The sequence below is a fragment of the Thalassophryne amazonica genome, chromosome 19 (assembly GCF_902500255.1).
Source record: "Thalassophryne amazonica chromosome 19, fThaAma1.1, whole genome shotgun sequence".
Taxonomy (NCBI): Eukaryota; Metazoa; Chordata; class Actinopteri; order Batrachoidiformes; family Batrachoididae; genus Thalassophryne; species Thalassophryne amazonica.
In genome coordinates this window covers 29543979-29571567 of record NC_047121.1, presented here as the reverse complement: position 1 = coordinate 29571567, position 27589 = coordinate 29543979, and the positions used below count along the sequence as shown (strand labels likewise).

The 27589-nt window shown below is 45.2% G+C and overlaps 1 protein-coding gene and 1 long non-coding RNA gene across 2 annotated transcripts in view; both read left to right on the top strand.

Moving 5' to 3' along the window:
* The window catches only part of LOC117501044 (ovarian cancer G-protein coupled receptor 1), a 34806-nt gene extending 14224 nt beyond the window's left edge, over positions 1-20582 (top strand). Inside the window, exons 5-6 of the mRNA XM_034159847.1 lie at positions 19146-19326; positions 19414-20582. Of these exons, the coding sequence (XP_034015738.1) occupies positions 19146-19326; positions 19414-19832 (600 nt within the window). The 3' untranslated portion in view covers positions 19833-20582. The remainder of the gene's footprint in view (positions 1-19145; positions 19327-19413) is intronic.
* A 3676-nt stretch (positions 20583-24258) lies between these two features.
* Positions 24259-26912, top strand: LOC117500695. Its single transcript, XR_004557829.1, has 3 exons — positions 24259-24345; positions 25058-25062; positions 26901-26912. It is a non-coding gene; the product is annotated as an uncharacterized LOC117500695 (long non-coding RNA).
* The last annotated feature ends 677 nt before the right edge of the window (positions 26913-27589 follow it).

Below are 27589 nucleotides of genomic sequence, written 5' to 3'. Positions count from 1 at the left end.
GAAAATTAATTCATTAAAGTCTGGACTGTTAGACAAAACATTGCATTTAAGGGCAGGTCTGAGTAAATTGGCAGAACTAGGAAACCATTATTATTATTTAATTTTCTTAACATTGTGAAATTGACTTCAAAGCCACCAAACCTGACTTTTGGGAATGAAAGAAACTAACTGTTGGGAAGGTGTCGTAGCATGGACCCACAACAGGGGGCGCAAATGAACGGACAATGAATAAGCCAAAAAGGTAACAATTTAATGTTGTGATAATACACAACGAAACATACAGTAATTTGCACAGTTAATGTAAATCCAGGTGACGTGTGGGCAGGCTCGAAGATAGGAGACCCCCGACGAGAGAGAAGCCGCGTCCCACACGGCTTCCACCACCAACGGTCTGAAGAACACCGGAGCCGCCAAGTCCCGAATCCCCAGGTGGCCTCTGTCTTCGGCTGTCGACCCTGGTACTGCTGGCAGAAAGCAGAAATATGATGAGTGAGTGTGAATCCGCACACTCAGTAATTCTCAGTCCGAACACAGTTAGGAGGGAGCACCTCCACCTCCAAATCACACACTCGTGCAGCTCCTGGTTAACCACTTATCTGGGTTGGGATGTGAGGCAAAGCCGTCGCTGTCACACCAAACGCCAATTCCCCAGACAAGGCAACACTCCAGGAAAACGGCTGCAATAGAAGTTCAAGTTATTACACACACACAGTGTTAGTCAGCAGAGAAATTACCTCGGTAATGGTAGTCGATTTCTCGGCGGGGAGGTGGAGTTGCAGTCCGGCTTTTATGGTGGTGATGATGAACGAGTGACAGCTGGTGCAGAGGATGAGTGACAGCTGTCACTTCTTCTGGGTCTGGCGCCCTCTCGTGCTTGGAGCCCGCACTCCAAGCAGGGCGCCCTCTGGTGGTGGTGGGCCAGCAGTACCTCCTCTTCAGCGACCCACACAACAGGACCCCCCCCTCAACGGGCGCCTCCTGAAGTTCAAGTTATTACACACACACAGTGTTAGTCAGCAGAGAAATTACCTCGGTAATGGTAGTCGATTTCTCGGCGGGGAGGTGGAGTTGCAGTCCGGCTTTTATGGTGGTGATGATGAACGAGTGACAGCTGGTGCAGAGGATGAGTGACAGCTGTCACTTCTTCTGGGTCTGGCGCCCTCTTGTGCTTGGAGCACGCACTCCAAGCAGGGCGCCCTCTGGTGGTGGTGGGCCAGCAGTACCTCCTCTTCAACGGCCCACACAACAGGACCCCCCCCTCAACGGGCGCCTCCTGGCGTCCGACCAGGCTTGTCCGGATGTCTTGCGTAGAACTCGGCCAGGAGGGCCGGGTCCAGGATGAAGCTCCTCTTCACCCAGGAGCGTTCTTCAGGTCCATACCCCTCCCAGTCCACCAGATTGTTGGGTATTTTCTCCTCCAAACATTCTTAAAACCTTTGATAAGACAAACAGAGTCAAGAAACACCAGTGAGACAGAAAGTCAAATTAATCACGCGCGGAGTGCGGCCAGGCTGTACACCAAGGCTACACTAAAGTCTGGCCTGTGCTCCCGCTCTTTTTATTAGAGATGCCCTCAGTACATCATAAAACTTGTCCTAAGGGGGGGGGACAACGCGAGACAAGTTTCTTCCCGTAACATAAACACATACGTCAATAAGCGCAGCTGTAAGGACAAACAGTTTCTTTCTTTTACTCTTATTGTCGGAGGTCAGCACATCTCGTTCATCTGTTGCAGTTATCAGCTGTTGTGCATCTGCCTGGAGTGTCCTGGTCTTCACACTAAGCATCACGTCACAACAGTCAAAAACAACCTTCAGGTCTATTACTCCCAGTTCATGACTGACCCCGTCATGCTTCACTCCCAGTCGTTAGCGGCTACAAAAACAAGTTGTATAATAATAATAATAAGTACATCCAGCTCTTCATTCCCAGTTCAGATTGACCCCAGCATGCTAAAACAAGGTTGAATAACACATACATTCTCGGGGTTAGGTGCAAACAGCACAACACCGTTTTCATAAGAAAGAAGACGAAGGTACAAATGTTTAACAGTGATAACATATATATATATATATATATAAAATCCTTAACATTTCCCACCTGTTTATCGCCTGTTAAACATATAGTAGGCATCACCCAGCTTAGTTAGTTAGTTTATTAACTTAGTTTATTCTGTCCACGTTTTTATTAATTGAACACCACCAACAGATGGAAGATTCGAATCCAGCTGCTATTTGATCAACCAGTTTATACTCGTCAGGCACTCCTCTGGGGACTCCTATTGCGTCAATATATGTTGGATTTCCTACTCCTTTCCAATCTCTTTTTACTCTATGTCTGGCTATGCCTTTCTGCCAATCCTCAGGAATAAGAGAGGCTGCATATGTCGTAACGTCTTCAGGGGTCATGGGTAACAATAATGATATTAATGCACAATAACCTGACACATTTCGTGGCAGTCTGTCAAAGATTCTGTTATCACCACACCACCACCATACATCACTTCGGCTGACTGGTATAAATGAACCGTTTTTCTGTATTATTCGACTACACCACTTGTCTTATTACTTTTTCAGCTAAAGCTTCATAGGCTAAGAGTGTGTTAACTCATCACGTCAACAGTTCAAGCTTGAACTGGAGTTGTGAGCTTTTCAATATCATCATAATTCTCAGTACAGTCATTATAGTTTTCTCCACTAAGGTCTGACTGTTTCAATGCTTGATATTTTGGCATAGTTTGTTGGAAGGCCAGATTACACTGTACAAATGTATTTGACACCATTTTGCCAACCATTGTTTTGATATAAGGGATCACACAACACATGCAAAGTCCAATCAGAATTAGGACTATAATAACTGGTGTCACCATTTTCAATAGTAACTGCCAACATGGTCCTGAAGTCAACCAGGACCAGGGATTCCACCGGTTCACGGCTAGGGTGTCTTTATGCATTGCATCACGAAGTTTATTCAGCTCTTCCAATGCGTCCTGCATATCCACTGAATGAATGGAGTCTGGGATGAAAGTACAGCATGTTGTGTTCAGCAGAACACAAATTCCTCCCTGTGAACCAGTAAGCAAGTCTAAAACCATGCGATTTTGCATCACCATGGTACGTAAAGCATCTATTTCAGTGTTTTGAGCTGCTACTATTTTTTTAGTTACATTCATGAACAGACCCAATCGATAATTCAGCGTTTCAATCATTAATGAATTTTTTCCCACTCCTATCCAGGGGAACAATGAATGTGCTATTTTATCTCCTACAGACCACAATTTTTTGGTCCTTTAGTACATCCGAGCCCCACATGTGATCATGTGGTAACACATCTGGGTATATCAATCTCCTCCGTCTGGTGCTGCCATTCTTCTCTGTGAAGGTCCTACCACATATGTATGGTCAGTCACCTGGGTAGGTGCACACACACCACCCCAATTTGGTGGGAGACTCATGTACAGTCTGGAACCACAAAGCCAATAGATGTCATCATACACCGGAGTACCATTTACAGGTGGTAGCAAAAACTTACTAACATAAGCACATGATTCATCTGTTCCCCATGGACAGGAGCCTGTATAATTACATCCCCGTCCAATGTGATGAAGATAAGTACCATCCACATAGTATGTTTTGGTTAGGCTTAAATTATTTGATAAAACATACGTTTGGGTACACAGACGTTTCTTAATTTTACCTACAGTTTTATTCCCTGTCCCGTAAAAGCAATTTGGGAATGGCCGTTGTGATGACAATTTAACGTGATGATATTTTTGCGTTTCCCTTCAGTCTAGTCAATGGAGCAGCACTTGGGCACGCTTGTACGTCCTCTGTTGAAATCCCTATCATATAAGTGGTTGCACTGAGGCAAGTGGTGTTAGAACTGCCCCCGAAATACAGTTTGATTATGCATCCGTATGATAAGACATTCTGTCACCCTAGCAGGGTACGGTTTAGCCGTCAGAGCTGGGTGTGTTGAGGATATAGGTATTTGCGAACAAACATAACAATTAGTAACGTAATTCCATAGCCAATAAATGAACATATCTGTACCACATATTAGTATGGTATATATGAGGGTGTCCATCTGTCTCGTTCACATTATGAATAAACCTCTTCTGACGTTGCTTGCGTTGTTCTCTGGCTCGGTCCACAGTGAGCTGCAATTCTTGGGTCAACCACCAGGCCAGGAATCCGAGGAGCACGAAACACACTAAGATCACAACGCAACCGGCTGCCCTACCAACAGTCCGGCAGCGGCGGCGCTGAGCACGCCGCTCCGGGGTCTGCTGTAGTTCAGTCATGATTGCTAGGATACAGTGTTGTTAACCACCTCACCTAATAGTGCAAGGATCTCCCTGCTTCACTGGCATTGAGACAATCTATTGCTAATTAAATAGACTCCCTTTGTAGCCAGACTTCCCCTTACACTGTGGAGGCCGCCAACACACGCTGTATCTTACAGTGATGTATCCACGTTGATCTCTCCGCTATCTTTACTGCAGTTGGTGTTGTTAACAGCACTTGGTATAGACCTTCCCAACGAGGACTGGACTCTGATGAACACCCAGTCTCCTGGCTAGACTACTGGAAGGCAGTAAATGTGTTTAAGTTATCTCTTTCTGTGTTAATGTCTTTTTCATAAAATTTGCTAATGTTTGTTCCTCATCTGCTGTTTTAGTATCCATGTCAAAATTGGTAGACGATATGGTCATCCATAAAGTATCTCAAATGGTGTTAACCCTGATGGTGTTGGTGTTATTCTCATATACAATTTTACTAGGTCCAACATTCAATCCAGGTTCGTTTTGTCTCTTCTATACATTTCCTTAATCTTATTTTTATTGTGCCCTTTGTCCTTTCCACTAATCCGGCACTGTGTGGTTGATAAGCACAATGATTTTTGAGATTGACCTGTAGCGCGTATTGCACTATTGTATTAACAAAATGCGCTCCATTATCTGAATAAACTGTTTCTGGTATTCCAAATCGTGGAATGATGTCTTTGCACAATGCCTTAGCCACTGTAAGTGCATCTGCATGTTTTGTAGGGAACAATTCTACCCATTTTGAGAAGGCATCAATTACGACTAAACAAAATTCCTTCCCTTCATGTTTACTCAGCTGTATATAATCCATGTGAATCACTTGAAAGGGATATTGTGGTGTTGGAAATTTGCCTCTTTGGGGTCTCAAATTGCCTTGTGAATTGTGTTTTGCACATGTCATGCATGCTCTACAATGCTGTTTTGCATATGCATCGAACCCATAAAGACAAAAAATAGATTGCAATTGCGATATCATACCCCCTGATGAGACATGCGTCACGCCATGGCTCATAATAGCTGCCCATTTAAACATATTTTTTGGCAATATGGGTTTCTTTTGTGGGCATACGTACAAATCATTTGCATACGTAGCTCCTTTATTTATCCACATCTGTTTTTCTTTCAGTTGCCTGCTGTTGCATGTCAGCAAGCAGTGTATGACCTAAATGCAAATCTGGAGTGGTTTCCTGTACAACAAAAATAGAAGAAGCTGCTGCTGCCTCTTTTGCTGCTCTGTCAGCAAAATCATTTCCTTTTGAAATACTGTCAGAGCCCTTGGTGTGAGCCGCACATTTGCATATAGCAATTTGTTTAGGCAATTTCACAGCCTTCAGTAGTGCAGTTAGGAGTGTGGCATGAGTCACTGGCTTTCCAGATGATGTCACCATTCCACGCTCTTCCCACAGTTTTGCAAACACATGCACTGTGCTAAAAGCGTACTGGCTGTCTGTATACATTGTTACAGCCGTACCTTTAAACAGATAGCAAGCTGCAGTTAAAGCAACTAATTCAGCTGCTTGTGCTGAAAATGAGGATGGCAATGAAGCAGAATCCAATACTTCTGAATTTGTGACAACAGCATATCCAGATTGTGTTTGTCCATAAGCGTTTTTAGTGGAAGAACCATCCACATACACAATTGTACTGTTTGGGATGGGTGTGTCCTGGAGGTCTGGGCGTGCTTTCGTACAGACCGTAGCTACATCAAGACAGTTGTGCGGCTCACCATCCTCAGGTAAAGGTATCAATGTGGATGGATTCAATGTTGTACAGCGCTCTACCGTAAGGTGTGGTTGTGATAATAGCAAGGACATGCACGAAAGATGTCTTGCTGGGGACAAAAGGCTCATGTTTGTCTGCAACAGAAGTGCAGAAACTGCATGTGGAACTTTCAGTGTCAACTGATGGAATAGAACAACATTACTGCTACTTTGAACAGCCATAGAGGCTGCAACAACAGCCTGTACACATGGTGGTAGAGCACTTGCCACTGCATCCAATTTAGATGAGTAGTAGGCAACTGGCCTTAATTTTGAGCCATACACTTGAACCAAAACACTAGTCATGAACTTATTCTTACAATCAGCTGTTTGAATGAATGGTTTACTATAATCTGGTAGTGCCAAAACTGTGGATGACACTAATGTTTGTTTTACTTTTACAAAAGCTTCCTCAGCATCTTTGTTCCATTCCAACACGGTTGACATTGAAATATCATCCTTGTACATCAAATCAGAAAGTGGACTAGTCAATTCTGCATAACAGGGAATCCATGCCCTGCAGTAATTAGTCAGTCCAAGAAATGACATCATCTGCTTTTTGGTTTGTGGTTTTGGAGCGTGTAAAATTGCTTCCTTCCTGTCAGACAGGATCGTGCGCCCTGTGGCTGATAATTCATGTCCTAAATATTTTACTTTATCCCTACACAACTGAACTTTGTTTTTACTCACTTTGTGGCCATTATCAAATAAGAAACATAATAATGCTACTGTGTCAGTTATGCAGTTTTCTCGTGTGTCAGAGGCAATCAGAATGTCATCAACATACACTAATAGTTGGCTATCTGCCGGTGGAACAAATTTGGCTAAACATGCTGACATGACTTGAGAATAAATAGTTGGACTCTCTGCGTAACCCTGCGGTAATCTGGTAAATGTATATCGTTGTCCTTTAAAGGTAAAAGCAAACCAGAATTGACTATCTGGGTGTACTGGCACAGAGAAAAATGCATTACTTATGTCAATTACTGAGAAACTATTAGAATTTGGTCTCAGCGAATTTAACAAGGTGTGTGGATCTGGGACACATGGTGCTCTTTTAATCACAGCAGCATTTACTGCCTGCAGATCTTGAATCATTCTCCACCCCACTGAGGGCGGAGCCTTTTTTACAGGAAATATGGGTGTGTTACATGGTGAATCTGGACATGGCACTATTACTCCTGCTGTTAATAAATTCTCTATTACTGGCCTGATTCCTTCAATTGCATCAGGTTTCAATGGATACTGTCTTACACATGGTCTGTATTCTGTTTTTGGTCTTATAACTACAGGTTGTGCATTTTTTATCAGTCCTACGTCTGAAGGACCTGTTGTCCACAATCCTGATGGTACCGAAGAGAGAAGATCATCTTCTTCAGGACTCAACTGAAACACTCAGGATTGTGAAGTGGACACATCAATGTGTGTTCCAGCTGTCAGCACCAATGAGACATTAACTGGCACTTTATACAATTTAGTTGATGGACTGAACTCCGTTCGTGGTCCAACTCTGCTCCAATCAGTGGCTGACAAAGCTGTTATGACTGTCAGTCCCAATTCTTGCCATTCTGTCAAATATGGTTTACAAAGTGACACATGTAATGGCATACCTGTGAATCTCAATTTTAAAACATCTTCAGTGGCACCTGTTACTGTTATGACAGCTGTTGAGTTGCCATCATGAATCAAATCGGTCATTGTCAGCTTCACAGGTGAAATATTTTTCAATTTGTTTTCATACACTGGTGTTCCTGGCAATATGCCACTATGGACTCTAAATACACTCTCAAATCTGCATCTAAACTCTGTCCATGGTTCTCCTTCTTTCTGAGTTGTCCTGGAAATTTCAGTATAATTTATCTTTGGTCCTAACACACCTTTTGCACGTGTAATCATAGCTTCCACTCTTGTTTTCAAGACTGGATCATCATGTGGCAATGGTACGCCATCCTGATCTGCAGGATTCCAGTCTCCGCGTATCTGACTCCATTTTAGGGCCACATGCTTTCATCCACACCTGTTGGACTTCAGGTCCACTAAGGTGGTAAGAACTTCTAATGTTTTCTATATCCTGCATAAATCCCTCAATGTCGACATGTGGCGATGGTATCATGTCGACTGCTGCTTTGATATCATCAGCATTCCATGTTCGATATACGAGCATGGTTGATCGCTGTCCTGCTGTTCCTGCACGAGGATTTGGTACTTCTATCATAGGATAGGCACCTCCCTGGTCACTGTGTTCCACCATGGGAGGGGCTGTAGGCACTCTCGCTTGACTGCGTGTTTGTGGTTTTTCTGTTTTTTCTGGTTTTTCACTTTTTACCTTAGGTTTTACTGCCAAATCATACTGTGGTGGCGGTACATTGTCATCCTCTGGTAGAGGATATAAAGGTGTTGTTGTCACCGACGATCCAGCCGGCGGTGGTTGCTGAGGCTGTTCTGGTTCTCTGTGCTGAATTATCACATCTTCTTCTGCCTTACCTACAGCTTTCTTTTTCCTTGCTTTCTCTAATCGTCGCTTCTCTGCTCCCTTCTGTCTGTTCTCTGCTTCCTCCTCCCAAAATGCCACTAAATCTGCCCCTACTTTCTGCATCTTTTCTCATCACCTTTATGTTGCTGTTCTAACTCCTTCTTTAGCTTCTGTATACTGATCAGGTTCAGTCGTCCGTCAAAGTCATGTTTATTTATCCAGGTCTCCAATTTCTTTGTTGCTTTTGGATTTTTTTTGCTTCCATAAATTTCCAGTCGTCAGTTGATAAATTTTCCTTATTTTTAGACGTCTTACCCCCCATTTTTATTATCCCTTGTTATAATTTGGACTTCAGACGGGGGCACACCTAGGGTGTTCTAAATCTGAAGTTTTCACACTTTCTTTGGACGTGACAATTAATTTGCCGTCGTGTGGTTGATTCCTTTCACCTCCCCGTAGGAAGCGGAATCACTTGCCTCTGCTTCCACACGCACGGTTGTCACTAACGTTGTCCAAAGCATTACACTTTCACACAGTTATTTACACTTACACAAAACACTATTTACACATAGAAACACTTTTAATAATCGTACGCGTATTCTTATGCCAGGGGAGCTCGCCCTCCCGTGAAATTTAACTAATGTCCTGCATTAGGGGACTCCGCCGTCCCTGCCAAATTTAACTGCTTTTTTACAGTGCACGTATTTCTACCCGGGATTTCCTTTACGTATTAAAACAGAGGAGTCCGTATCCTCCTTCCGGAATTTAACTACGTGCGTCCCTCGCAACCGTAGAGGAGTCCGCCCTCCTTACAGAGTTTAACTGTGTTTCATTAACAGACGATTCTGTATCATCGCTTACGGAGTTTAACTGTTTTATGTGATCACTTTTATCCCCTACCGGTACGCGTATATAAACAGAGGAGTCCGCACCCTCCTTACAGAGTTTAACTGCTTTGCATTAACAGACGATTCTGTATCATCGCTTGCGGAATTTAACTGTTTATGTGATCTGATCACCACTCACTCAGTACTGTTTACAAAGAAATTTTACTCACTGACTCGACTTCCTGTCTGTCTTCTTCGGGAAAATCTCGTCAACCAGACGATGCCAACGGTGGTCGACAATTGCAGACACGATCAATCGATCGGACCTTGGCCAAGGATTTACGTCTGGACTTGACGACCTCCGCTGGACACCTCCGGTATTGTTGAGATCCCGGACTGAGCCCCCAGTCAATGTTGGGTATTTTCTCCTCCAAACATTCTTAAAACCTTTGATAAGACAAACAGAGTCAAGAAACACCAGTGAGACAGAAAGTCAAATTAATCACGCGCGGAGTGCGGCCAGGCTGTACACCAAGGCTACACTAAAGTCTGGCCTGTGCTCCCGCTCTTTTTATTAGAGATGCCCTCATTACATCATAAAACTTGTCGTAAGGGGGGGGGGACAACGCGAGACAAGTTTCTTCCCGTAACATAAACACATACGTCAATAAGCGCAGCTGTAAGGACAAACAGTTTCTTTCTTTTACTCTTATCGTCGGAGGTCAGCACATCTCGTTCGTCTGTTGCAGTTATCAGCTGTTGTGCATCTGCCTGGAGTGTCCTGGTCTTCACACTAAGCATCACGTCACAACAGTCAAAAACAACCTTCAGGTCTATTACTCCCAGTTCATGACTGACCCCGTCATGCTTCACTCCCAGTCATTAGCGGCTACAAAAACAAGTTGTATAATAATAATAATAAGTACATCCAGCTCTTCATTCCCAGTTCAGATTGACCCCAGCATGCTAAAACAAGGTTGAATAACACATACATTCTCGGGGTTAGGTGCAAACAGCACAACACCGTTTTCATAAGAAAGAAGACGAAGGTACAAATGTTTAACAGTGATAACATATATATATATATATATAAAATCCTTAACACAGATATTGGAAACCCTGGCCCTTACGACGGACGTCCAGGAGCCTGCGGACTGTCCAGGCAGGCTCCCCGTCAATGAGCCGGGCAGGAGGCGGCGTAGGTCCCGGAGTACAGAGGTGCGAGGTGTGGTGTGGTTTGAGACGGGAAACATGAAAGACAGGGTGAATCCGCAGTGAAGCCGGGAGTCGAAGCTTCACTGCGGCCGGGTTGATGATTTTGAGGATTGTGAAAGGTCCAATGAATCTGTCTTTCAGCTTTGGGGAATCGACACACAAAGGGATGTCCTTGGTCGAGAGCCACACCTCCTGCCCGGGCTGGTATGTGGGGGCTGGGGAACGCCGGCGGTCCGCATGGGCGTTGGCCCTCGTCCGGGCCTTTAACAGGGCAGAGCGGGCGGCCCGCCACACCCGGCGGCACCTCCTGAGGTGGGCCTGGACTGAGGGCACACCGACCTCTCCCTCCACCAGCGGGAACAATGGGGGCTGGTACCCCAAACATGCCTCAAAAGGGGAGAGGCCGGTAGCAGACGAAACTTGGCTGTTGTGGGCATACTCGATCCAGGCCAGATGGTGACTCCAGGCCGCCGGATGCGCGGAGGTGACACATCGAAGGGCCTGCTCCAGTTCCTGGTTAGCCCGCTCTGCCTGGCCGTTTGTCTGGGGATGGTACCCGGACGAGAGACTCACGGTGGCCCCCAGCTCCTTGCAGAAACTCTTCCACACCTGTGAAGAGAACTGGGGACCACGATCTGATACAATGTCCGATGGTATCCCATGCAGCCGCATGACATGGTGGACCAGGAGGTCTGCCGTCTCCTGGGCCGTCGGGAGCTTCGGGAGGGCCACGAAGTGGGCCGCCTTGGAGAACCGGTCCACTATCGTGAGAATCACGGTGTTGCCCTGGGACGGCGGGAGGCCCGTGATGAAGTCCAGGCCGATGTGAGACCAGGGATGATGAGGCACTGGCAGGGGCTGGAGGAGTCCCGTTGTCCTCCGATGATCTGCCTTGCCCCTGGCGCAGATGGTACAGGCCTGGACATAGTCCCGGACGTCGGTTTCCAGGGACGCCCACCAGAAGCGCTGCTGGACTACTGCCACGGTCCTATGCACTCCGGGATGACAAGAGAGCTTGGACCCGTGACAGAAGTCCAATACGGCAGCTCTTGCCTCTGGTGGGACGTACAGTCTGTTCTTGGGGCCAGTCCCCGGGTCTGGGCTCCTTGTCAGGGCCTCCCGGACGGTCTTCTCCACGTCCCAGGTGAGGGTGGCCATGACAGTGGACTCGGGGATGATGGTCTCAGTGGGGTTCGACAGCCCCGCTTTGGCTTCTTCTTCATGCACCCGGGACAATGCATCTGGTTTTTGGTTCTTAGTCCCGGGGCGGTACGTGATCTGGAAGTCAAAGCGTCCAAAGAACAGAGACCAGCAGGCTTGCCTGGGGTTCAGCCGCTTGGCGGTCCGGATGTACTCCAGGTTCCGATGGTCCGTGAAAACCGTGAAGGGCAACGATGCCCCCTCCAGCAGGTGTCTCCACTCTTCAAGAGCCTCCTTCACCGCGAGGAGTTCCCGATTGCCGACGTCATAGTTCCGTTCAGCTGGGGTCAACCTGCGGGAATAAAAGGCACAAGGATGGAGAACTTTATCAGCCTCCACGCTCTGGGACAGCACGGCTCCTATCCCTGAGTCAGAAGCGTCCACTTCTACTACGTACTGGTGATCAGGATCAGGCTGCACCAGAACTGGTGCAGTCGAGAACCGGCGTTTCAACTCCTGGAACGCGGCTTCGCACCGATCCGACCAGGCGAAGGGGACCTTGGTGGAGGTCAGGGCAGTCAGGGGGCTAACTACCTGACTGTAACCTTTAATGAACCTCCTGTAGAAATTTGCAAAGCCTAGGAACTGCTGTAGTTTCCTGCGGCTTGTTGGTTGGGGCCAATCTCTCACCGCCGCAACCTTAGCCGGATCAGGGGCGACGGAGTTGGAGGAGATGATGAACCCCAGGAAGGACAAAGAAGTGCGGTGGAACTCGCACTTCTCGCCCTTCACAAACAGCTGGTTCTCCAACAACCGCTGTAGGACCTGACGTACATGTTGGACATGGGTCTCAGGGTCCGGGGAAAAGATGAGTATATCGTCCAGCTATACGAAGATGAACCGATGCAGGAAGTCCCGCAAGACGTCATTCACCAAAGCTTGGAACGTCGCGGGGGCGTTAGTGAGGCCGAACGGCATGACCAGGTACTCAAAATGACCTAACGGGGTGTTGAATGCCGTCTTCCATTCGTCTCCCTTCCGGATCCGAACCAGGTGGTACGCGTTTCTAAGATCCAATTTAGTGAAAATTTGGGCTCCATGCAGGGGCGTGAACACTGAATCTAACAGAGGTAACGGGTATCGGTTGCGAACCGTGATCTCGTTCAGCCCTCTGTAATCAATGCATGGACAGAGTCCGCCATCTTTTTTACCCACAAAAAAGAAACCAGCACCCATCGGGGAGGTGGAGTTCCGGATCAGCCCGGCAGCTAAGGAGTCCCGGATGTAGGTCTCCATTGATTCGCGTTCCGGACGTGAGAGGTTGTACAACCTACTGGACGGGTACTCAGCGCCCGGGACCAAATCGATGGCACAATCATACGGTCGGTGCGGGGGAAGAGTGAGCGCCAGATCTTTGCTGAAAACGTCAGCAAGATCATGGTACTCCTTTGGCACCGCCGATAGATTGGGGGGAACTTTGACCTCCTCATTAGCCGTAGTGCCGGGAGGAACCGAGGATCCTAAACACTCCCGGTGGCAGGTTTCGCTCCACTGCGTCACAACCCCGGACGGCCAATCTATCCGGGGATTGTGCTTCACCATCCATGGAAAGCCCAAAATCACTCGGGAGGTAGATGGTGTTACATGGAACACTATCTCCTCCCTGTGATTCCCAGACACAACCAAAGTCACTGGTTGTGTCTGATGTGTGATTAATGGAAGCAGGGTGCCATCTAGTGCTCGCACCTGCAATGGTGCCGGCAGAGCCACCAGAGGGAGCCCTACTTCCTTTACCCATCTGCTGTCCAACAGATTCCCTTCAGACCCTGTGTCTACCAGTGCTGGGGCGTGAAGGGTTAAATCCCCACAAAGGATTGTTACTGGGATTCGTGCAGATTTGCGGGGTTTTCCCGCGTGTGTGTTATGGCCCACCCTTAGCCCAGTTTCTAAGGACGGGCGTTTGTAGTTTGACCGTTTAGGGCAGTCCTTCTGCATGTGCTTGCAAGAGCCGCAGACAAAACACTCATCGCGGGCCAGCCTCCTTTGTCTGACACTTATTTTTACTTTGGCCCTGCTCGTGTCCATAGCCTCCTCAGCAGGGGGAGCTGTAGCCACACGGAGCTCTCTGGCAGTGAAGCGTGGGGACGACGTCACCTTGTCGGAACCGGAAGGGGGAGGGACGGCTCGTGCCCGGTCACGCCCCCCGGCCTGCTCCCGACGATGCTCGTTTAAACGGTTGTCTAAGCGTATAACTAAATCGACAAGCCCGTCAAAATCCCGCGGTTCCTCCTTAGCCAGTAGGTGCTCCTTAAGGACCGGGGACAGTCCATTTACAAAGGCAGTGCGGAGCGCAACGTTATTCCAGCCGGACCTCGCTGCCGCGATGCGGAAGTCGACTGCATACTCGGCTGCGCTACGGTGCCCCTGTCTCATCGACAGCAGCACGTTCGAAGCGGTCTCGCCTCTGTTGGGATGATCAAACACTTGTTTCAACTCCCGTACAAACCCAGTATAAGACATTAGGAGCCGTGAATTCTGCTCCCAAAGCGCCGTAGCCCATGCGCGTGCCTTTCCTCGAAGCAGATTAATAACATAAGCCACCCGGCTAGCGTCTGATGCGTACATGACAGGGCGCTGTGAAAAGACGAGCGAACACTGCATGAGGAAGTCTGCGCACGTCTCGACACAGCCCCCGTATGGTTCCGGAGGGCTTATGTATGCTTCAGGGGACGGTGGGGGGGTTCGTTGAACAACCAGTGGAACGTCTGATACAGGCCCAGGACCAGCCAGAGGAGTGGCTGCAGCAGCGCCCTGATCGCGCGCTTCCATCCTGGCGGTGAGAGCCTCCACCCTCCGATGAAGGAGGACATTCTGCTCAGTCACTAAATCTAACCGAGCCGTGAAGGCGGTTAAGATCTGCTGCAGCTCACTCAACACGCCTCCCGCTGACGCCTGCGCTCCTGGCTCTTCCATTGGCCGTTCAAGCTCGGGTTGACGCCCCTCGGGATCCATGACGATGGCCGAGAAATCCTGTTGGGAAGGTGTCGTAGCACAGACCCACAACAGGGGGCGCAAATGAACGGACAATGAATAAGCCAAAAAGGTAACAATTTAATGTTGTGATAATACACAACGAAACGTACAGTAATTTGCACAGTTAATGTAAATCCAGGTGACGTGTGGGCAGGCTCGAAGATAGGAGACCCCCGACGAGAGAGAAGCCGCGTGCCACACGGCTTCCACCACCAACGGTCTGAAGAACACTGGAGCCGCCAAGTCCCGAATCCCCAGGTGGCCTCTGTCTTCGGCTGTCGACCCTGGTACTGCTGGCAGAAAGCAGAAATATGATGAGTGAGTGTGAATCCGCACACTCAGTAATTCTCAGTCCGAACACAGTTAGGAGGGAGCACCTCCACCTCCAAATCACACACTCGTGCAGCTCCTGGTTAACCACTTATCTGGGTTGGGATGTGAGGCAAAGCCGTCGCTGTCACACCAAACGCCAATTCCCCAGACAAGGCAACACTCCAGGAAAACGGCTGCAATAGAAGTTCAAGTTATTACACACACACAGTGTTAGTCAGCAGAGAAATTACCTCGGTAATGGTAGTCGATTTCTCGGCGGGGAGGTGGAGTTGCAGTCCGGCTTTTATGGTGGTGATGATGAATGAGTGACAGCTGGTGCAGAGGATGAGTGACAGCTGTCACTTCTTCTGGGTCTGGCGCCCTCTCGTGCTTGGAGCCCGCACTCCAAGCAGGGCGCCCTCTGGTGGTGGTGGGCCAGCAGTACCTCTTCTTCAGCGGCCCACACAACACTAACAAGCTCATTTCAAGTTACATACAACTTTACCTGCTTCTAATTTCCATCATACATGTGATAATAAGTAAATTGCCCTTAAGGTCAAGGACACAAATGTAAGCTGATTTTTAGCTGTCAGCCCATCAAAGTTTCATCAAAACAACTTCTCAAACAAATAAACAGTGGAGACCTTGCTGCACATTTGAGCGGTGTATGTCACCATCTAGCAGATGATGTGAGCATTTCAGGGCTTATGTTACATTTCCGACTTCACACCTCTATTCGAGAGGACACCGTTCTGTTACGATCTCCCACGATCCAGAAAAAGTGCAAAAACGGGATGAAAGGGTTCACTCCGGCATGCTCCGGTCAGGGTGGCTTATAAAGTGAATACCTGGCAACTGCTTGAAAATGAAAGCTGCACCTGTCCTGGCTGCATTTTGAGCCACAAAGCAACAAACACTGCTTTTGCTTAAAAGTTTTACCCCGATGGAGCACAGTCAAGCTGTCCTCACTAGGACTACCCCGTTTAAAGGTGTTTGAACATGATTTAGCTGTTAAGACTACGAACACCTGGATGTGGCCGCGTAATTTTTAAACAGCTCAAAAGTTTCACCCCAATTTCAAAACTGGTGCCAGTGATGCTGTAACTACTGTGTATACCAAGTTTGTTCAAGTTTGACAAAAGATGGATAAAGGAGTTACTGTTACACTTCAAAACGCACCCTGATTTGCTATTCTGGATGAAATGGGAAGGAATGGTGTCCTGTGGAATAGAGGTATAAGACCCAAAATTGAGTAAAAAAAGGCATTTATAAGTGGCAGAAATGCACGCTTAATCTCTGCATTGTATTTTCCCAGCCCTGTTGGATTTTTTGTGTCCCTGTCACGAAAAGCACCCAATTTTCGTGACACATTTTTTATTTTACTCTTTATAATCTTCCCCCTCCCTCTTCTCATAACGTTAACCATGACCATAATGCAAGAGTCTCCTTTCCCCTCACCTTAACCATAAAACCCCCAGGCCACCCCCCCCATCACCCCACATTTTGTGCTCCTGTCACAACATGAATTCTTGCTCCCGTCACGAAAAGTACCCCATTTTCTTGATGGTATCATGAACCCATAGATTAATTTACTTTTTGTAATGCCGTCACAAACTGCCGAGACGGGGTTGTTTCTCCACTCAGCGTAAACTCCCGATCTCCCAGACAGGAGAAAGGCAGTCTAACCACGAGGCTAAAACCCTGCCATGGGTCCAATGGCCTCTAGCATCATTGGCATTGGGAAGTGACATTTATTGACTTCAACTGCACAGCGACTCCTGCTGGCCCTGCCACATAGGACTTTTTAGCAGAGTTTTCACCTTGCAATATTAATATATAATAATTTTGATTTTGCGAGTATTAGTATGCTGTTTTTTGCCGTACGACTGTGTCAGAGTTGTTCAGAGTTGGACCTAAAAAGAACAACTCAGTTAACAGAAAATAATCATGCAGGAGACACTGAATTTCTTTTCCTGATCAGGAGAGAGCAAACGAGCGTGACCCCTCGCCACCGACCGTCTCATCAGCTCTGAAGGGTCCCGGCCACATGCCTCTCATATTTATTGAAATAAAGTTACATACAAGCATATAGGGGCAACAATATCACAAAACAAGAAAAAGACACAGAGTCTGGTCTCACGTCGATATGAAACCTGTTATGGCTTTGAGCCTTCAGTCTCCTAGTCTTACCATAACAACGTTTAGCCCTGAACCAGTGTGCCAGTCACACCGCTCTTCTCTCAAGGCTGACCCGTTAATTAAAGACGCACATCTGCGCTTAACAAAAACATAGCTTTAGCAAAACAGTCTGCACATTCACTAAGCCAAAGATCATCTGTTCACTTTCCCGTGTAAGCAGTTGTAATGATTATTTAAACAGTTCAGTGTATATGATTGCTTTAACAATAAGTGATTAATTAAAAGAGTAATGGTACATGAATTCTCACACATGCATATATGTATATATGAAAATAGAGAACAGAATCAAAGACAAGATCAAAGACAGTACATCAAAGTAAAGACATTAATATTTGATAATCATATTGCTGATATATAGAAAACCCTGTCAGACTGGAACGAAGGAGAGATGGAAGGACAGTAATTTCTCTATTATTCCTGCAACAAGCCCAGACATGCCCAGCAGGGGGCAGACAAGTCTGTAATATTTACAAAAGCAAAACAAATGTACTTTTTTATCTACTGCATCAACGTTAACCCAAGTTTAATGAGTTTAGCCTCATATTACTGTTGAGTTATGTTGGCAAATTGAGAGGGAATGGATTCATCCATTTGTTCATTGCCTTTTACAGGGCGCATGCCTTGGCTTTTTCAGAGTCTAGAATTAGACAGTGACGACGCTTTCATTAGTTTTGCTCTCTTTTGCATATTGAAGCAAAAGTGCAACCTGTCAGCTTCAATTTGAATATACGTGAGGTTATTGGAATTACAGAAACCTTGTGTTGTTGTTTCACATTTCTAAAGGTCCAAAAGTAAATTGACAGTTGGCTGCTGAGGCATTTCATGCAGATGTGTCTTATTCTGTCATTTTGCAAATTACAAGCTGTGACTAAAAGGTTGAGAAAGCTGATTTCAAGCGTTATATTGTTGCGGTTAACTGTCAGCATGAAGTCCAAAGAGATCTGAAGCAAACCAGGACGAGGCTGAAAAATACCTCTATGTATTCAGCCTGTGTCATTTCAAATATGCAGTGTCTGGGTTTGCGGTTGTCCTGAATCAAGACTAATGCTGAAGAACACCAAATGTATACACGTTAATGCAGTTCTGAACCATTACTTTACATCGAGAGCCAATGCGGTTCAGTAGTAAGACACTGGACTGATCTGTGAGAGATCCATGTTGGGGAAATAGAACATTTCCTATGACTTCCAAGTTGAATAAACCTGGTTTGACTTTCAATGTGAATGTATGTGGCTTTTGACATATTTGAGTAAAAACTACTACTAATATTTTTCAGTAGAATATTAGTTCCAATTCGTCATCCTACAACATTGTAGCAACATTGCTGAGAGTCAACAGAATTATACTTTCTACCATCATCATGACTAAAGAGTGATAGTGTGACAACGTACAACTGTTTGCTGGGTTCACTGGATAGAGGTGTTTGGCGAAGCCCATATCTTTGCAGGAGAACAAAGGTCTAAACCTTTAGAGTTCTGGTGTATGGTTCTCTGGGCATATTCCAGTACACAGATGCCTCAGTGTTGAGGATGCTTGTAGCTGGAGATGGCCAAGGGGAGGACTAGAGTGCCCAATAGTTACTTTTGAGAGGCAGGGATGGACCTGTTGTCTGCTGGAGTGGTTGCCATACAGGATCCAAGGTAGATCTGTGGTGTGGTGGATGAGGCCATGGGTGGCACAACACATACTCACAGACGTGAGACTTAATTTGATTGTTTGATACACGTAGCTATGGCAGTGGCATTTTCTAAATTGGAACACAAGTTTAAATAACTGAAATGTTTTGTGTTCAATATAAACTGAAGTACTGACAGATGGTTCCTGACATTTTGACCAGGATGTGGTTTCTCTCTGTCTAGATCAGCTACCTTTGTGTTCTTCGTGCCGTCAGTCGGAGCGCAGGGACGCAACCGGACCAGAAGGTCAGAATCAGACAGCTGGTCAGCAGCACCATCCTCATCTTCCTCATCTGCTTCTCCCCCTATCATGCCTTCCTTTTAGTGCGCACCCTGCTGGAGCGGGACTGCAACTTCATCAGAGGTGTTTAATTATCAGAATGTAATCCAGTGACTCAAGAATCAGTTAGAGTTTTCAATTAACCTCTTGGCCTGTGCTGTTTTGTTCCAGGGATATTTAATTACTACCACATCTCGCTGTTGCTGACCACGCTAAACTGTGTTGCCGACCCTGCCCTTTACTGCTTTGTCAGTGAAAGTGCCCGCCATGGCCTGTACAGGTCCATATTTCATCCAGTTATCAGATTGCTTTGTTGCTGCTGTCGACGTAGCAACGCAAGCCCCGCCCATGCCTCCACAGATTCCCATGAGGTGGCCATGGAAGAGAACAACAGCCACCCAACGGTGACTCTGATCACACACGCCAACACACTCAACAGTGCCACCAAAGACACCAAGACAATTTTAATCACACAACTGGATGAAAAGACGATCACACCTTTATTTGGAGAGAGTAAACGCAGCGGTGTGGTGGTCATGGAGGTGCAGAGCAAAAAGACAGGCTGGACTGAAGAGAAGGGTCCCGCGTAAAGTTACCTGAGGAACAGTCAGGAACTGTCCTCACAGTAGACCGGGGGGACTACAGCTAAATCAACCTGAAAACGAGAACAGCACTCTGCCAATGCGGAAATCATGAATGGTTAAATTCCATATTCTGCCCTTTCAAACTCCAGAATGTAATGTTTTCTTTGTGGGACTAGACCATTTTCACCAAGTGTAGTTTATTAGTGTTTGAATAATCCTGCCAAAGAGCTGATTATTTCAGACCTACCAACACCATCAGGGCAAAACACCATTATTTTAAAGGAGACCACCTTTTACAGTCAAATATGTTTAACGTTTCATGATAAACATCCTCAGTGTCCAACAATTCTTTGTTTACATAGAAGTTCTCCTGCTGTCAGCAAAATTTACACATGAAACAGCTCCTGTGAGACATCTGTGACATAGGAGAAGGAAGTTCAAGGAAGTTCATACTATCTGAGGTACTCTCAGTGAGCCCAACCTCACCCCCTCAGATCTTGGTGGAATTTGGTATACGGGTAGTCTTTGGTGGGAAAAGGCTAACTTTCAAATTTCAGTTCACTCATACCAGTGGTTCCTGAGATATAGCCATTTCTTTTCTCACTTTTTCATGAAAAAGAAAAAAAAGAAGAAAATCAAATGAATTCAGCAACTCATGATCTGATTTTTAAAAGCAAGGTATCTTTGGAAAGGATTTTATATAAGGAATCTAAATGTGACATTTATTTGATCTTCTGTGAATATTTAGGAATGATGACCTTTTGACTTACTTTTTGACCTTGAAATTGACAAATTGAGACAAATCACATTGTAATACTCAAATGAAAATTGTAGCCCCATATGTTCTGTATAACATTTTACAAAACTATGAGGGTAATATCATATTTGGATTCCTTATGTAAAATCCTTTCCAAAGAAACCTTATGTTTGAAAATTAGACCATTGGTTACTGAGTTATGGTCATTTGAATTTCAACAGCTCGCCCTTTTTTGTGAAAACAGATTCCCAGGAACCATGGGTCTGATTGAGGTGAAATTTGAAAATGAGCCTTTTCACGCCAAAGATTACTTATACACCAAATTTCATCAAAATCTGAGGGAAGGGGGTGATCTGAGATCGAATGACCCAGGACTGAGGAGAGTGTGGCAGAAGCATGTCCCTTCTATTTAAAGCACATTCAGGAAGTAGCTAGTTTGTAAATGCATCATAAGGATATCTTGAATGTTCAAAAATGAACAGACAAACCTGAACTGTGCACTTTTATAATCCAGATTCAATTCCGTTCAATTTAAGTCATAAATTGACAGGATGAAAGACAGGATGACTGCACCGTATTGAAGGGAGGATGGATGGGGTCATGTATTGCGAGATTTTGGCAAACAACCTCCTTCCCTCAGTAAGAGCATTGAAGATGGGTCATGGCTGGGTCTTCCAGCATGACAATGACCCCAAACACACAGCCAGGGCAACTAAGGAGGGGCTCCGTAAGAAGCATTTCAAGGTCCTGGAGTGGCCTGACCAGTCTCCAGACCTGAACTGCTGCAGTGTATGCAAACCTGGTGAAAAACTACAGGAAACGTTTGACCTCTGTAATTGCAAACAAAGGCTACTGTACCAAATATTAATATTGATTTTCACAGGTGTTCAAATACTTATTTGCAGCAGTAACATACAAATAAATTATTAAAAAATCATACATTGTGATTTCCGCATTTTTTTTTTTTAGATTATGTCTCTCACAGTGGACATGCACCTAAGATGAAAATTTCAGACCCCTCCATGATTTCTAAGTGGGAGAACTTGCAAAACCGCAGGGTGTTCAAATACTTATTTTCCTCACTGTATATACATATATATACACAAATTTACAGCCTGGAACAAAAACAGTTTGGCCAGTAGAACTACTTTCTTTCACCATCATAACTGGGGGGAATTTATATCTATTTTTATAACTCTTTAGTTTAAGATGCTTTATGACGTAAAGTTATGCGTAATTAGGGCGTGGCCACTTTGAGTGACAGCTCGTGTGTTGTTGCTGCAGTCAGTCAGAGGCTGCTAGCTGTGACTGCTGTGAAGGCCCAGCTTTTGTTGAGCATTTTATTACAAATATCTGTAATAATATGGGTTATTGTGTAGTTAATTCTCCTAACTGATCGTCTGAGACGTGTGCAACAGTACTTGCATTGAATAAAATTATTGTATTTGTTGGTAGCTTGGTGACATAATGTTCAGTTAATCCACGATTACTGAGGAAATAAGCGAGTCATAATTTTTTATGGCCACACCAAAGCAAACCGTTATGAGAATTATCACTCAGTCCCCGAAAATATAATTGAATAAGGCCGTCCATACTAGATAGTCCAAACTATACCTTTTAGAAATCTTTATGATCAGAGAAATCAAACCATGGAAATAGTGTTTGTTTGAATGAAATCCGTTTCAAAGGTTTGACATTGCCATATATAATTCACCACTTTTAAAGAACCATACCCATAATTTTGAGGCTTGAACCTAAAATTTTGAACTATTTTACATGTCAAGTATTGGACATGGATTTCTAAATGGTAAAGTGGAAAACAGGAGATATTTAAAGCACTTTTACCTGATTTCCTGGGTGTCACTTGCTTCAGTCCTTCCTTGTTCAACACTGAAATCAACTTGTTAATACTTGAAATTATCTATAGTGAGATAATATGTTATTATGAACAATGTAATTAGTTTTTAAACTAATGCAGGAATTTTAGCTTTCAGTACAACAGACAAAAGAAAGAAAAGCAATTCACTGGGGATACCGGTACCTTCAATAGCAAAATGTTTTACATTCAGCTGCATTATAATCATGATGGGGAATTGAACACATTACAGTATTTGGGCAAAACAAACAACAACAACAACAAAAACCTCATATGTATTTGACTGGTGTTTTTCTGTTGTGTTCTGGGGCTTGTTGTCCCTCACTGGAAAAGCTCTCTGTGCTGGGAAAAGTACTTGTTGGGATTATTTTTTTTAACAGTATTTGGTCCCAGTTACTTGCTGCTCAGTGATCAGTCCAGTCTGGTTCCATGCCCAAAAAGCCAGCCATTGACTGCATTCTTCAAGTATTCATTGAATGCAAACGTGAATATAGGAAGCACTTCTTTGAGGCCAGTGTTGATTTTTACATAATATTTGGTTCAGTTGATCAGCTGCTCTCTGGGACATCCTGAAAATTGGTGTGATCCCAAATCTTGACATCTTTCTTATCCAGTCTATACACAGGTACTGTGAGTGTTGTGCAGAGCATTTCCCCAGTGAATTCTGGTGTTCCTCAGGGATGTGTTCTGGCTGGTACACTGCTTGGATGGACTGGGTGTTTGTTATGCTGAGTTGCGGAGTCCATCAAAGTAGATGTCTTTGTTGGCAAGCAAAGTTTCCTTGACGCTGACTCTACAGATGATACTGTTATGTTTGCTGACTCAGTCAATGCCCTACTGCTCCTAAAAAGCCCTCAGTCAGGACTCAGCCATCAGAAGTACATCAGAAACTTTCACTTAGTTCTCACTGAGATTCACGTCTCTGGGTTGTCAGTCTTTGAGATTGGGAAGAGCTCATGGAGTCAAGCGGTCACTGGACAGAGGTGTTTGGTGACAATATCTTTGCAGGAGAAAGAAGGTCCAAGTATGTAGGCTCCTGGCACGTCCAGTCTTGGCTGTGATCTGGATTCTAACCAGTGATCAAACATGATGACTGGATGGATATGGTACCAAGTCTCTTCAGAGGACACTGGCGTACCACTGGCATGACTTTGTTATGAAGGCAGATGAAGATAACCTGTTTCACTTGCACTGTGAAGGAGCATCAACTATAACATTTTGGCGATGTAGCCCATTTCTCTGGTTAGGTTCCAACATGTAGTTGCCTCAGGGTTGAGGACCCCAGCAAATGGAGAAGGTCAGTGAGAGACCCACGTTTCACCTGGCTACAGCAGATTGAGCAGGACGATAGAGCCATGAAGATTCTCCAGAAAGCACAGAAAAAGTGCCTTCCTTTCTGAGGGTTTGGGAGGGACCTGAAAACAATTTACAGTTTACAATTTACAAAAACAATTTTTGAGCAGTGATTTAGGATATGGTGGCCAAGTGGTGAGTGCACTTGGTTTCAGTGCAGAAGGTTCCCAGTTCAAACCCCACCCCTGCCACATTTCTCCATGTAATGTGGAGTTGCATCAGGAAGGGCATCTGGTGTAAAAGTTAAGCCAATTCAACATGCAGATCCACCTCAGATTTGCTGTGGTGACCCCAAGTGCAAAACAAGGGAGCAGATAAAGGGATTTGCTTTTTTTAAGCAGTGATTTAAATTAAATGAAGCATTCCTGTGGAATTCATTGACATGAGGTGTTTATTTATTTTTTTAAATAAGAGAACAAGAAACTGTACCAGGAACAAGAAGTCCTTAAAGTCCCTAAGTGAGACAAATGAGCCGAAAGGCACATCGTTCCTTCAGGAAGGAGCAGCGATTGAGCTGACTTGAACCCAGAAATGTGAATGAAGAAATATTCAAATATCATCAGTGAACAGATGTGAAACAACCATTCATGGAGAGCAAAGTTTTATTCTCTCATCTTCAAATCTGCACTAAAAGTACACATTTCATGGAATGTGTTCAAACTGCAAAACACAAAAAGGCAGCTTGGTTAGTACGTAAGTCTTCAGAGTTAACTAGACAGTACCCCGGTTTGGGTGCCGTCACCGCAATGCAACACAAATGGGCCGTGTTCAAATGTTTGACTGTCCATCTGTGACCTTCGCCGTGCAATTTCTCTACACCAAATCATTGCAGACGTGGGATAGAATGTTCAGCAAATACAGTGGGAATGTGACAAACATTTAAATGTTTGTAGTTTATGCTTTAGCATTCATCACATCTGTCCATGTCAAGTTAGAGAACTTGAACAACTTGACATGGACAGACTTTTTTACAAGCAGAAAAAGGCCAAAACAAAACAAACTGACAAAATGCATATGTTTACATGTTACTGTCTGCATGCATGGAATTATGGCTTTGCATTATTTTTAATTTAAGAGACTATGGCACAAATGCAATTTTATACTGTACAGTGCATTATGATATCAGTGTTTGTTGTTTGGACTGTTGTGTAATTCTGTCATTGTCACAGCTTCAATAAACAAATTATGTTCCATATTTTAAATGTAACGGTCTTTTATTGCTGCTATTATTAATGTTAGCATTAGTAGTAGTTGTTATACACTCAACAAAAATATAAACGCAACACTTTTGGTTTTGCTCCCATTTTGTATGAGATGAACTCAAAGATCGAAAACTTTTTCCACATACACAATATCACCATTTCCCTCAAATATTGTTCACAAACCAGTCTAAATCTGTGATTGTGAGCACTTCTCCTTTGCTGAGATAAGACTGCCCACAATAAAAGGCCACTCTGAAAGGTGCAGTTTTGTTTTATTGGGGGGGATACCAGTCAGTATCTGGTGTGACCACCATTTGCCTCATGCAGTGCAACACATCTCCTTCGCATAGAGTTGATCAGGTTGTCAATTGTGGCCTGTGGAATGTTGGTCCACTCCTCTTCAATGGCTGTGCGAAGTTGCTGGATATTGGCAGAAACTGGTACACGCTGTCGTATACGCCGGTCCAGAGCATCCCAAATCAATGGGTGACATGTCCGGTGAGTATGCCGGCCATGCAAGAACTGGGACATTTTCAGCTTCCAAGAATTGTGTACAGATCCTTGCAACATGGGGTCGTGCATTATCCTGCTGCAACATGAGGTGATGTTCTTGGATGTATGGCACAACAATGGGCCTCAGGATCTCGTCACAGTATCTCTGTGCATTCAAAATGCCATCAATAAAATGCACCTGTGTTCTTCGTCCATAACAGGCGCCTGCCCATACCATAACCCCACAGCCACCATGGGCCACTCGATCCACAACATTGACATCAGAAAACCGCTCACCCACACGACGCCACACACGCTGTCTGCCATCTGCCTTGGACAGTGTGAACCAGGACTCATCCGTGAAGAGAACACCTCTGCAATGTGCCAAACGCCAGTGAATGTGAGCATTTGCCCACTCACGTCGGTTACGACAACGAACTAGAGTCAGGTCAAGACCCCGATGAGGACAACGAGCATGCAGATGAGCTTCCCTGAGACGGTTTCTGACAGTTTGTGCAGAAATTCTTTGGTTATGCAAACCGATTGTTTCAGCAGCTGTCCGAGTGGCTGGTCTCAGACGATCTTGGAGGTGAACATGCTGGATGTGGAGGTCCTGGGCTGGTGTGGTTACACATGGTCTGCGGTTGTGAGGCTGGTTGGATGTACTGCCAAATTCTCTGAAACGCCTTTGGAGACGGCTTATGGTAGAGAAATTAACATTTAATACACGAGCAACAGCTCTGGTTGACATTCCTGCTGTCAGCATGCCAACTGCACGCTCCCTCAAATCTTGCGACATCTGTGGCATTGTGCTGTGTGATAAAACTGCACCTTTCAGAGTGGCCTTTTATTGTGGGCAGTCTAAGGCACACCTGTGCACTAATCATGGTGTCTAATCAGCATCTTGGTATGGCACACCTGTGAGGTGGGATGGATTATCTCAGCAAAGGAAAAGTGCTCACTATCACAGATTTAGACTGGTTTGTGAACAATATTTGAGGGAAATGGTGATATTGTGTATGTGGAAAAAGTTTTAGATCTTTGAGTTCATCTCATACAAAATGGGAGCAAAACCAAAAGTGTTGCGTTTATATTTTTGTTGAGTGCAATTATCAGTTGTAGGAGCAATAGTAACTGTTTTAGGATTTAAATCAGAGCTGGATGATCAGCTGTTATGATGAGTGTTGATCCAAAACCTAAAATGCAGACTAGAATCACACAGGTGATTAAAGAAATCATGCTTTATTTACCACCAGATGAGTGGATGCAGCCCAAAGATGGGGGTGCAGGCCAAACTGTTAAGTGAAAGGAGGGAAGTCTGTTTTAGTAAGCAGAATAACAACATGAGTCAGGAATGAGACAAGGGACGCCATCACAGGAGCAAGGAATGTGAGAAAATAATCCAGCACCCAAAACAGAACACTGAGAAATTTAAATAGTGACACAGAAATGAGCAGACGAGTGACAGGTGCTGTGATTGGAATGTGGAACAGCTGTGAGGAACATCAAGTGACAAGGCCAGTTGGGACATGTCCAGCTCTCCACAATTTCTCTTATACTCACTCGACTGGTAAGCACTGAAAGCCGAGACAGGCATGTCCCAACTTGTCCTCTAACACTCCAAAACGGAGGTGTTCCTTTGTCTTGCTTCATCAGCGAATCGGTCGTGACGCGCGAAGCCTCCACGCGGCTTTCCATGACAAAATCTCTTGTTAAAAGTGAAATCTGCCGGAAAATGGCTGATGTCCAGCTCTTGTGATAACCAGAGAAAGAGCACACGACGGTCTCGTATCCACAGAGCCATCAGCTTAGAAATGATCCAGTGGTTTGTGCCTCGTCGTCGCAGCTCGGAGCGCGGCGCGCCGAGCATCCTTAAAGCAGTCCTTAAAGCTGTAGTAAAATTCCTTATTCTCTGTGAAGCCCTTAAAATTTTCACCGAAAGCCAGATAAATTTTTCGAATGGTTTCCAGGTGCCAGTCTCTAACAGCTTCTGAAAAAATTCTGATGGAAAAAAGTCCTTTTCATTCCGCCATATCCAGACAATGAAAATCCGACAAGGGGGCGGGACCACTCCTTCCCAAGG